This window comes from Cavia porcellus, unplaced genomic scaffold (genome assembly GCF_034190915.1).
Source record: "Cavia porcellus strain 051 isolate PalLab524CR breed Dunkin Hartley unplaced genomic scaffold, mCavPor4.1 scaffold_6, whole genome shotgun sequence".
Taxonomy (NCBI): domain Eukaryota; kingdom Metazoa; phylum Chordata; class Mammalia; order Rodentia; family Caviidae; genus Cavia; species Cavia porcellus.
In genome coordinates, this window is record NW_026947489.1 from 59,751,754 (window position 1) to 59,764,738 (window position 12,985).

The window sequence follows — 12,985 nt, forward strand, 5'->3', positions numbered from 1 at the left end:
GCTCCGGTCAAGCAGAGGTCTCGGTTACCTCGTTCTATGAATGGAGCTGGAAACCAGACAGAAAAGTAACTGTTTTCTGTTCAGTAAATCCAAAGCTGGGCTGTTAATGTGACCTGAAAGTTTTCCCTTCTGCCCACAGGATCTCTTATGACCCAAGAAAACTACCATCTGTGATGATTACAACTTCAGTGTTTTTGCTTTGTTTATTTTCCCTTTAGGAACAACATATTTTTAGATATTAGATATTTAACTTGCATCGAAGTGATACCCATCACTAACCAACGTTTAAAGGCCACAGGTTTCCAGTTCCCTTGTAAGCAAAGACTGCACCAGGGTAACAGCCCCGCAGTCCTCATGTGTGTACTCTCACCTGTCTCCAGGTGCACCAGCCATGTGTCAGTCCTTTTTGAAGACTGGAAAAATATTAGGATGGGGCCAAAAGAAGCACAGTAACATGCATCTGTCTCCTGCTCATGTGATAAGTACTTGCTCACTGATAGAACTGTGGGGGGAAGGAGGAGGAGGACCGGTGGCGGCTGAAAAGATAAGAAGTATGAAATACAAATAACCTTTATTTTGGGAATGTGGGGAGAGACACCCCCGACCCCCTGGGGCGTGGCATCTCCACCCCGGGGCCGGGGATCTCTCCGTGGAACACGAAAAGTGAGGCACATAAGTAGCCTCGGCTTGGGGTAGAACCTAAGGGGGCATTAGGGATGCACAGGTAGCCCATTGGTTTTAGTTTGGCGCCAGAGGCAATTCCTAAGGGTGGAGGAGATAGGAGCTTCCTGGCTTTACCGGCTACAGTATCCAGCCTGGGTCAAAACCCTTTCACTCACGTGAATTGAAAAATTCACACGCAAGAGTGTGCACACCCAAAATCAGATGTCTGACATGGCCTAACTGGCAGAGGAATCCAATGAGCAACGCACCCCCCATCCTAAGATAGAACAGAGCAGGGTGTGCAATGGAAATGGGTGAAGCGGGCAGAACAGGGACCCTGTACTACCACTCCTCCTTCTTCCCTGTTTCCGCCTCAGGCAGGAAGACAGCCTCCTGTCGGGGTGTGTGTTCGGCCACTGGCCGCCATTCACATCTTGGAGGGAGCTCTGCTGTACAGACAGTGCACCCTCATTGTCCAAGTGGCAGTAGGCTAAGAGACATCACCGCAGCACCCAACACAATGCCTGGTGCCAAATGGGAAATGCTGGCTGGGCAGGATTTGCCCATGTTGCTACTGCTTTTGCAAAAGTAGACCTCAGCGATCTGCCTTCCACACTTGAGACCAGTGAAAGAGTCATTGTCTGGCTCCACAAGGCAGTTAGTACCGAGCTGCCGGTAGCTGCAGCCTCCTGACTGCTTTCTGGCTTAGAGGAGCCATGGCAGATATGGAACTCTGGCAACTGCACTGAGCCTGGGACATCAAAGATGCTTAGTGTGTGTGTCTTCCTGACAGACCCTGGTGACAAATACTTTATCTGTGTCTCTTTCTCCTGGACCTGGCACTGTGGCTTGCACACACTAGAATTGCAATAGATACTTGAATTATGTTCAGAGCAGAAATAAAGTACCAACTATAGATGTCAGAATAGCACTTAAGCAGAGCCTTCTAAGGTTCTAGCTGTCTAGGAAGCTGCAAGAAAGATTCTCCAGATTCCCACCACAGAACTCTGTGTACAGGCGAGAGAGCATACTATAGACAGACAGCAAAACAGCAGAGCTTTCTTCTCTTCAAAATTGATCTCAACTAAAGATAAATTAGTTTTTGGCTACTTGTGTGTAAGATGATTTAGAAGAAGAAAAGCTGAAAGGCCAATTTAGAACTTTAGTGAGAGAAATCCTCCTAAGCCTCATTAGCGGCACCATTCCTAGTTGCTTAAAACAGGCCTGGAGTGCTCTCCTCTGCTTATTCCAGGCCGCCCAGAATCCTGTGCACACTCCTGTTGTGTTCACTGTGTTGCATGGAGAGAGCTCAGGTAAACACTAACCCAGGACCGTCTGGTATCCTGCGTTCCAGATAGCTGATTCCAATTCAAAATTCTTCTTGTTGTTCTTTATATCTTCAAAGAAAACTCATTTTGATTTAGGTGTTTTCTGAAGTCACCTGAAATTTTCAGATGCCTCCTCACTGTAGAAATCTCCAAATCAGTAGGTAGATATGATCTCACAAAATGGGGCCACAGCCAGTCACAGACTAGGAGCCCAGAATCGCAGGAGTCTGAAGGGTTGGAAGGTGTGATCGATCATCAAATGCAGCAGGGTATGGAGGCTGCCTTTTAGCTTTTGGGTAGCAGCCTCATTACATGTAATCTTTACTCGTGATGTGTTTCAGCAGCCTGACCTGTACTGCATTAGTAGAGCAGTGATGACAGCTCAGCTGCGATGTTCTCAGGCGAAGCCGCACTACTCAGGTCCTGTGGATGGAGTCAGCTGCCCTCTGCACTTAGTGTGGATGCCGAGAGTACCCTAAGCAACTGCAGAGAAGACAGTGCCTGAATTACTGAAAACAGAACACAACAAACGGTCCTGAGAGACCCTTCTTTAGTCTAATTTAAAGTTGTTACCTTGATATGTCACAGCCACGCATGGGCTCAGAAGGTCACTTATAATCATTAAACTATTAGGCAAACACTTTGTGTTCAGCACCCCCTCCCAGACACGGGTGGGTGGAGGGAGTGAGGCACAGATCCTTGAGCCAAGGATTTCCGTATGTATCCACCCTGCTGCCTATTTGGATGGGGCAGAAACAGTTATGATTTTAAAATTACAGTTCTACATGTTGTAGTCAGAGTTTGTGAGGGAAACCGTTTAATACAAGTCACATAATTTATATGATTATTTGATACTATCACCCAAAGAGTCAAGTACAAAAAAGTGCAGGAGATCTGTCCACACACTAGAGACCCAGAGAATCTAGCTGAAGGCCTAGATCCCACAGCAATGTCCTGCATGAGTCCAGCTGAAGAACTAGAGCCCACAAGTCAAACTAGAGGCCTAGAGCCCACACGGATGTCTCATGCAAGTCTGCATCATGAATTTGCACTGGGAAGGCCCAAAGGTCAGTGTGGAAGCTAGAAAGTCTGTGCCAGCAGGCTGAGGGATCTGCCCTGGAGTGAGGAAGCAATGCTCAAAGGACCAGAGCTCCCTGAAAAGAACTGCAGCTATCCCCAGAGACAGTGAGGTCCCTAGCTCCTGGATAACAGCCGAATTTACATCAGGAAAACCAGTGTGACAAGCTCCTCCAGAAGAATCAACAGCTCCACCTCTTCCTTTCCAGCTCTCCTTTTTATGTTGTTGTCAACAGTGCTCAGATGGGCCCTCCACACCCAGCACCATGCTGATTCAGTTCACCTGAGTATTACAAGTTGCCCACCAGTGGATCAATCCACCACACTGCATGCTAACTGCTATCACTGGTGCTGCCAGCCCTTCTAAGGAGCACAGAGCGATCTCTGCATTATTTCGATAGAAGTAATTTCCCAAATAGTCATGGAGCAATTTATATGTGATTAGGAAGAGGAGAGGCAGTGTGTAGACAAAACACACACGCCCAACCCTGAAAAGATTTTCAACTTTGCTCAAAAATCTTAAAATGCTTAAAAAGTTTCCCCATTAGAGAAGTGAAAGCATTTTAAAAAGTGATAACCTTAGACCTCCATCCACTGTTGACTACAGGGCAGCTTAATAATATTTGCCAAAATGCACAGTGTTTCTGCTCGCAGTGGTCAACTGTGTCACTGTCCCTAACCTCATCTACCCCACCCATAAGAGGTGCTGCCATAAGACCCGCAGCCACCTCCAGTGATAGGGACTCCACCCTGCTCACTGCACCACACAACAGATCTCTTTAAACTTAATCCTTCTGTCTGGATGAAATATGTATCCTTTTACCAGGACCTCCCCAGCCCTCCCTTCCAGCCCTATAGCCCCGGGGGCTACTGTTCCGCTCTCTGTGAGGTCCAGTTTTTACCCTCTGTGGGTGGGATCATGCCATACTTGTTTTCCTGTGCCTGGCTTCCTCCTCTTAACATCACATCCTCCAGTTTGGCTCCTGTTGTTGGGACAGGATTTCCTGCTTTTCAAGGCTGAGTAGCATTCCATCGTATGCCTACCTGACTCATGTTTTATCTGTTTACCCAATGATGCACAGGCAGGCAGTTTCCATATCTTGGTTACCGTAACCACAGCTGCACGAACACCGGAGTGCCGAAGTCTCTGCACCACCCCACCTTTATTTCCTTTGGATATGCACCTGATAATGAGGCTGCTGGCTTGTGTGCTCTGTTGGTAATGCTCTGAGAATCCATACTCTTTCCCACAATGGCCACACTAACTGACAATCCCCACAGTGGTACACAAGCTCCCCTTCTCCTCATTCTCCCATTCTCTTTGTTCTTCACTTTTTTGTTGGTACCTGTTCTAACAGGTTCACAGTCTAAGCGTAGTTTCAGTTTCTGTTTCTGTAATTCATGGTGGTGAGCATTTCTTCACACATCTGCTGGGCGTTCGTATATCTCCTTCCAAAAAATATTTATTCAGACCCTTTTCAGTTATATAATGGGCTTGTTTACTTAAAAATGAGTTGCATTTATCTTTTGGCTACTGAGCGCTTCTCAGAGGTCTGGTGCAGACTCCTCCATTCTGCGTGTCACCTCTTCACTCTGCTGATTGTTTCCCTGCCTGAGCAGCAGCTTTGAAGTTTGATGTCAGCCCATTTTCTTCACTTTTTTTGTTTCGTTACCTATGCTTTCAGGTTCATATCCAAAAAAGTAGTTACCCAAAACAATGTCTTGGGACATGCCCTCTGGGTTTTCTTCTAGTACTTTTACAGAGATTAAAGGAAGACACACTGGTGATCTCAAATCTATCTGTGTTTCATTTTTTAAAATAGCAACCAGGATAAGCATAGTTTAACATTGAGACTAGGTAAAACTTGCAGATATACAAGCAACTTTGTATGTTATTTTTCTCTGCACAGTGAGATGGGTGTTTATGTATGAATAAGATCGCCCATTTGCAGATAAACATTTCAAGACATTGTGTGAATATGTACGTCACACCTGGAAGGCAGGGAGAAAAAATAAATGGGACTTATCATTTCACGCCTTTCTTTAATGTCTGAGTGACTTTAGAAACATGTTTTAAATTCACAAGTTAAGAATGAGAAGGCAGTAATCCGGGGAGAGCAATCCTGCCAGGAGTGGGTGAGACAAGACTGAAGACTCCCGACCCTGTGCTTTCTCTTTAAAATCTGATTAGAAATATCTATTTTGCAGAACTGCTGTGAAGATCCAATTAGAAACATCCAGCAGTGAGCCTTTTATGGAGTAGGTCCTAAATAAATAATAATTGTTTACATTATTCATCAGCAAGTGTGCTCCCTGCCTGCGCCCAGGAAGCCGGGCGGACTCTTCCCCTTCTCATAACTGCTCTCCTCCTCCAGGAGGCCCCATCACAGGCACCAGATCCCAGGGTGGGAAACTTAGCTCATCTCAATAATTCAGACCTGCAGTCAATGCTTAGCTCTCTCACAGTAAGCACCGTCTCTTGGGGTACATGTACATGGACGCTCAGATCACTGCCCCTCCACACAGTGGGCAAAAACACAGGATGGCCAGTTACATTTGAATTTCTGGTACACAGGAATGCTTTTGTAAAGGTGCATCCTGAGTACTGCAAAGGCCCTGTTTGTAGTGAGAGAATCTGCGTTGTTTATCCTAGATCTGCTGCTCCAGCACCCTAGGGATTACTTGGCCACCCTCTCTGGATGGATGAGAAGAGCCCTAGGCTCCCGCACTTGAATATGCACTGGGTGGTGTCGGGTGTTCCTGAGCAACCAGGTACCTGCTCTGATGTCTGCTGCTGATGTACCATGGTCTATGTCTCCCAGCAGAGTCACAACCTGTGGATGTCCTTGGTAAAGCTTGGCCCATGGCCCCTCTCAGATGAAGCCCTTTGGGACTGTCAACACCCTCTCTGGACCTCAGCAAGGGTGTCCACATTGCTGCCTCTGCAGAGGGGTCTCTAAACCAGGTGGTATCCATAGCAGACACCTGGCTGTCAGCTCAGACACTGTCACATGGCCCCTGGAAGCGTGTAGGAAATGGTACCAAGGACACAAAACTCCATCTGTCTCTCTGCCCAAATGCTTTGTGTCCTGAGATTTTGACATGGCCCTGCACACAAGTCCTGAGCACCCAGAGTCTCCAACAAGATGCATTTGTATTCTGAGGCACGATGTCACAACACTACCAGAGTTCACTGTGCTGAGTCAGGTCTTCATCTTCCCCCTGAGACCCTGAGACCTGGGACTGGGATGCTGGGGACAGCCAGACACAAGGCTTTCAAAACAGCCCTGTTACCTGTTCACAATCCTGGATGAAGTATTCTCGGAAAGCAGATGACAGAGCAGCTTCTTTCCTGGAGGGCCCAGCAGACGAGCATCTTGGTCAGACTGAGGCTGGGATGAGTGATTTTTGAGGACCCCAGGGTATCATCAGGGATTTGAACCTGGATGGTAATAATGACGTTATGAGGAAATGAACAGAATAGAGGTTCCCATAAAATGCTCAACATCACTGTATTATTCTAAAAATATTGCACAGGTGCCCCTCCGCATTTGGTGGGGCCAAGTCCCCATAAACTGATCAGAGGTTGAAAAGACCCTAAGTTTATAATGCACCTGCTCCCCTCACTGGCACCCATCCTGGCTCTACCCTACAGCACTGTGAAGTCATTTTCCTTCAAGGATAACTGGGAGCTCCACCTGCCACCACCCAGCAACACAGAGGGATTGGAATGGGAACAAAGATGGGATTCAAAGCATGGTTCCTCCTGAATGCATCGCACTTCTGCAGCACCTTCATGGCCAAACCTTCGGTGAAACCCTCTCCTGGCTGCTGTCCCAACTGCAGAGACAAAGCGTGGGCTCAATCCTCTTGCTAACCCCTTACCACAGAGCTGGCTTCTCCGTGCTCAGCAAACCCTCTTGTCCTCAGAAAAATGTCTTTTCTTTGCTTCTCCTCAACTAAACTAATGACTTCTCTTGTCTTGATTACTTTTCTCTCATTGCTGGGACAAAATACCCAACACTCAAAACAAAGGAAGGAAAGATTTATTTTGCTCACTGTTTGTGGAGGTTTCAGTCAGCTGGCTCCAAGACAGGGTGGCACAGCACTGGGGCAACACTTCAACGCAGCAGCCAACAAAAGCAGACAGAGCAAAACAGGAGAATGAGTGTCTTTTCCTCCCTTATATTGTACACAGACCAGCCCCTCCCCACTCTCGGGTTGTGTAGCACTCACAAAATCTGCTTGCAGTCCTCTTGCACAGGATGAAAATATTTACAAAGCAAGAACCCTGGCTCCCTGCTGAGTCTCTTAGTTAAACTTCTAAACTGCTCAATGTATCAACCATAACACTTGTCTTTCTCTTTTACTGCCCAATCCAGGTCCCGGGGTGCCCACAGTGACTGTGCACAACACCACAGATAAGAAAAGTAAGTGCTCACTTCCTCAGACCTTCTCAAGAGTCTGGAGAAAAGAGGGAAAAGGCTCTGGGGATAATCCGGGTTTTCCCTGCATTGGCACAAGAATGGGCCACATGCTGTGGCACAAAATGGCCCCAAGGATGGCCAGGGCTGATGAAATGGGTGGAGGGACAGCCAGTGGGGTGGGGAGTCCTATACCCCTTCTCTGCCACCCAAGCCGAACAGGGCCAAAGGCTGGAGGAAGTTCAGAAGCCTGGGATGGGCCTTTGTACTCTCCTCTGTTCTAGAGCCTATGGCCCATGGGCACCAGGAGGCTCCTTTGTCTCTGTGGGTCCCGGGCTGTGTGCATGGCATGGAGGGTCTACACATGCAGGCTGCACAGCGGGTTAATGATAAACTTCTCTGACCCTTGCCGGGATGCTGGGAGACCCTGTTCAGGACCGTCAGGGCAGGCTGAGGCTTTCGTGAAGAGGGAGAAGGCATGCTCAACTCTAATAACAGCAAACACGGCTGGGACTCGTGGCCTGGAGCAGAGTAGTTGGAAACGTGCTGAGAGGAGAGATTGAGAGGAGGGAGTGCTTGCTCAACGGAAGGCAGAGCAAAGATTTCAAGGTGGGGAAGAACTGATCAGGCACCAAGGGTGACCCACATCAAGGTGGGCAGTTTTTCCAAGGTAACTTAGTGGGGTGCTTGCTAAAACTGATGCTGCTGCCCAAAGATCCACCATGAGGTGGGTCAGAATGGGTTCAGAGGGTCCCACAGGTGTGGACCAGGAGAGGGACTCTGCCAGGAGCTGGAAGTTCCCGAGTCTCTCGTTTCTCCTTAAGAAAATGCATGCTGTTCATTTAGAACACTTGCTAAGATTTAAGAGTATATTTGTGAGGGCTTTTTCTCCTAAAATCAGTGGTCTGGTGAAAAGTGACTGAAGTAGGTAACAACAGCATGGCACCATGTTGATTCCGGTCTCAGCCTATGTCACCCTTAGGTGGAGGGCAGAGAAAAGAGACCCAAGACTCTGTAAGCCATTTTTGCAACTGCCTACAAATCTATCATTATATTCTATTTAAAAGTTGTTTTTTTAAGGCTATGGTCAAAGAAAAAAACACAAAACTGTCTCTAGGCATTTAAACATACAGCATGTATCGCTTACAAAAGCCACTCACTCAGATGCTTTCCCTTGCTTCTTTTTGGAAATGCAGTTATTAACATTATCTGCTTCAAAGGTCACCACAGTGTCTGTTATGGTTTAGATCTAGAACACTCCCCAAATCTCATTTACTCAGATGCTTTTGGAAGGTGATTGGATCATGAGGGTGCTACAGTCATCAATGGTTGATTCATTGCATAGCTAGGATCCATTTCTAGGAGGCAGGGCTCGGTTGAAAGAACTGGGTCACTGGAGCGTGACCTGGAAAGGCCTAGCTCCCTCCTATCCTCCTCTTCCCTCTCTGTTTCCTGGCTGCCATGATGTGAACAGCTTTCATCCTCATGCCCTTTTGCCAGGATATTCCTACCTTGGACCCAGCTGACTGTGGACTAAACCCCCTGCATCATGAGCCCCATTAACTTTAAGTAGTAGGTATCAGGTGTCATACCAGTGATGGGAACACTGATTAACACATCTGTTTTTGAAGAGGACTTTTTGACTCGCAGTGGCTGTGACCACACTCCCTGTGAAAACATTCCATAGTCCTAGACAAGGTTCTCTGAGCTCCCAAGACACAGGAGCAAATGACAGTGAAGCAGACCAATGTCTTAGATAAGACATTTGAGAAAATGTCTTACTTATTCTATGCATAAAAGCAAAGTGCTTATGTGGGGCAGGATGCAATGCTTTGGGAGTGTCTGCCTAAGAATGTGCCATCTGCCACCAGCACCTGTAATACGCGAATGCTCCCAACATTCAGAGATGCTTTATCACCACTTCTTGTCACCTGCAGAACAGAATGGCTCCTGAGCCTGTCAGTCCAATCAGCACTGGTGGACCAGCAATCTTCTATTGTCATCTGCTGTCCACAGAGGGCTCCATGATGTGCACTGTCCTTCTTTCCCTTTCTGCAGTACTGGGATTAAACCCAAGGTTTTCACGCAGGTTTTGCACGTTTCATTTTTTTTTATTTTTATTTTTATTTTTTTATTTTGAGACAGGGTCTCACTAAATTGCTAAGTTGTGCAGGCCAGACTTGAAATTGTGACCCTTCTGCCTTAGCCTCCCAGCGTGATGGGACTTCAGGAATGGGCCACTGTGTCCCTAAGAAGCATTTTACAGCCTAGAGCTGAGCTGTCACTTGGGTCTCCTGGAGACACAGAGCAGACCATGTGGGCTAAGCAAAGGAGAGTGTTATGTGCCTAGGATGTGGTAGCTACACACGCCAGGGTCTAGTTAGTTTTCAGGCTCTTCCAAGGGGCAGGAAGTCCTCCCTGGCACCCACTTTTCATGCCCCACTGGTGCAGTATCTGAAATCCCACCTGTTATTGTGCTCATGGTCAAGAAAAGAGATTCACAGTCCACCCACAATGGGAGGCAGGGTGCGGCTGTGGCTCTGTGACCATTCTTCTGACATCCCCAAGCTATGACCTGGCCCACAGAAGGGAATTCTGTGTTTGAAAGGTGCTCTCAGTGCTCTGTACCCAGGAGCAGTGGCGGCAGAGGCCTCTATGCCCCTGGCAGGGCCGTGTGGGCACAGCAGGGCACAGACTCTGTCAGGGCCTGGGTGTCGGGAAGCACGGAGGCTGGGAGCCAGACGCTTTGACAGGGATGGATCCTGGGCCAGGCTCTTCTAGTCCTAGTGGAGGCTGGAATTACTGTTGCAGCCCTCTTTGTCCTTCCTGCTCCCCCTCACTGGCCCCAAACCACCCTGGGAATCTCTTTCTCCCCCTCTCGAAAATCTTTTCTACAAACAGAGCCTGCGGGTGTTCACAGCTGTGACTCTGAATTATTTAGAAGCCTTTCCTTAAGAATGTAATTATGGCCAGGACCCAAGGAGGCCCATGGCCCTGAGACTTCAAACAACATAGGTGTGCATAGAAAGCCAGCCAAACATGGGCCAGCGGGCCAAGCTACTGGTGTTAAGGAGGAGAAAACACACGCACTGGTGAGGTGACAGAAGGTGGCACCACAGCCAGGCCCCCCCGCAGCATCTTGCACTTGCACGTGTATTTGGGAGCTCTGGATACTGGGCTGCCACTTACCAAATCCCTGGGTCCCATGGAAGACAGGTTTCTCTAACCACTCACCCTCATCAGTCTAGTTTTTGTTGTTATTTTATTTTCTGATACCAGGGGTTGAACCCAGGGCCTTCCGTGTTAACTGTATTCCCAGCCCTTTCTGATTTTTTTAAATTTTGAGACAGGGTCTCACTAAGCCACTAAGTTGCCTAGGTTGGATGGAATATGTGGTCCTCCTGCTTCGGCCTCCCAGAATGCTCTGGTACTATGAAGAAACAAAACCATCTCCAGTCTCTGACTGGCCCCAAGCAGTCCCATGAATTCCTTGGGACACTGCCCACCTGGGGTTTCCCAAAAGCAGAATTAGGTGCCAGCTTCGTACCTGTCCTGCCAAGGATGACCCTGGTTCTTACTCAAAGCTCATCTGAAGATACCCCGGGCTTAGTGGCCCAGGGTGGCTTAGTGGCCATAGAAAGGAGTCTTATCGTAAATCAGCATTGGTGTGGGGGCCATGCACCAAGACATGCTCCATGGAGAATCAGCATCAACAGTGTATTTCGCGTACTTTTAAGTTGTCACCTCAAGTTTATCCTTCTTAAAGAATATATGAGGTGTATTTGCAGTACCTGGCAAAATGTTTTCACTTTAAAATTAAACCATTCTGTAATCCTGGATGCCCATGTGTCACAGCACTTTGAATCCTTCTGTGCTACATTTAAAGGTTTCTGCTGTCACATTTCACTCGCCAGTCCCCAGAGCTCTGTCCTTCTGTCCTATGCCTGAAAATCTTCTAGATACTGTTTTCTCATTCCCTGCAACTATAAGACATGATTATGGTATCACTTGCTCACATCAAAATAGCAACACAGCTGTCCATGGTGGTACACAACTGTGATGTCTGAATTCTGGGAAACTGAGGCAGAAAGATGGCAAGTGAAGCTGGGCAACTTAGCAAGAACCTGTGTAAGAAATTTTCTTTAAAACTTAAAAAGTTAGGAAGATAGCTTAGTGCAAAGATCCTGGGTTAAAGCCTCAGTACCAAGGGAAAAAAAAAAAAAAAAACAGCCAGTGTATGTTATACAATCAACAATGGACCCTCCAGTGTTTAGAGCAAAGAGCTATCCCTTGACATGAGTTAGTCTGGAAAGGCCCCTTCAGGCACTGGGCTGGATCTGATCTCTGAATACAACTGCACAGATGGGCCCAGGGTGGGGACAGCACCCAAGGTGAGGAGTGGGCAAGGGAGAGAATAGTGTGTGAAGGAGTGATTGGGAAATGGGCAAGAGAAAGGGAGAGAAAACACAGCCAAGGGAAGTTGGGCAGTGGGACAGGAAGGCATTGGTGGGGCCATGTACACATCTCTGAACAGTTGCCTTTGGTTACCATTAGGATCCAGCTCCCTACTTTCCAGAATTTATCAGGCAGCGATACCAGCAATCCCCCGAGCCCAGGGCCACTGGAAGCAGGCCTTAGAGCAGCCTGAGGGCCTCACAGACTGGGAAGCAGCCGCCCTCCTGAGCAGGCACCAGTCTCTGTGGGCTCGCTGTGTCCAGATCTGATAATAGCTAATTCCACCAAATATTAGAGGGGCTCACATTTAATTAAGGAGTGGCCATTTGTATGCTCCAGACTGGGGGTCCCCGCTGCCCTGAAGTCAAAAGAAGAGTCCTTTGGGGAATATGCCAATCTTTTCTTATTTCTCTGTTGAGCTCCTGCCCTCTTTGAATGCAATTATGGGAACAAATAAAATGGCTTAACTCAACTCCCTGGTGAGACAGCCAGCTCTCTGCTGATAAAACCAGTTGTGTGGGCAATCATTAAATGAGAAATCTAATATTTAACTAAATTTAATAGTCTGTTGCTTTGGCGCTCTTCAGTGAAGGGTGGGATTTCAATAGACAGCAGCGAGCTATTCAGATGCAGCCTGTGCGGTCCAGGAGCGATTAGAACACAGTGTGCCTCCCACCGAAAGGCAGGATCCCGAGGCCCCCTTGTTGGTAACAGGGAATGTGGTGGCAAACCCAGCTCAGCAGGCAGCACAGCAGCCTTTTGCGCTGAATTTGAAACCACTCCTTCTGAATCTGAACTTGGGATTGTAGAGGAATGTCAGAACTATTTCACTCAAAGGTATCCATAAGGAGAGAAGAGTTTGGAAACAGGATAGCTGCTCCTGCCTGTCTGGAGGCTTGAGCTGCATGAAAACTTGTTTTTCATTCTTTGATTGTTAATCTATGAATTTCTTTTAGGAGTAAATGTGTTTCTTGTATGCAGCATACCGTTGGGTTTTGTTTTTAGTCTCATCTGCCAACCTGTATCTTTTGACTAAGG

The 12,985-nt window shown here is 47.6% G+C and overlaps 1 protein-coding gene across 5 annotated transcripts in view; it reads left to right on the forward strand.

Moving 5' to 3' along the window:
- Dpp6 (dipeptidyl peptidase like 6) overlaps window positions 1–12,985 on the forward strand; it is an 827,976-nt gene that overhangs the window by 793,955 nt on the left and 21,036 nt on the right. For all 5 annotated transcript variants that reach the window (XM_063250818.1, XM_063250821.1, XM_023564980.2 and 2 more), the window contains exon 17: window positions 7,451–7,498. In XM_063250818.1, the coding sequence (XP_063106888.1) occupies window positions 7,451–7,498 (48 nt within the window). The remainder of the gene's footprint in view (window positions 1–7,450; window positions 7,499–12,985) is intronic.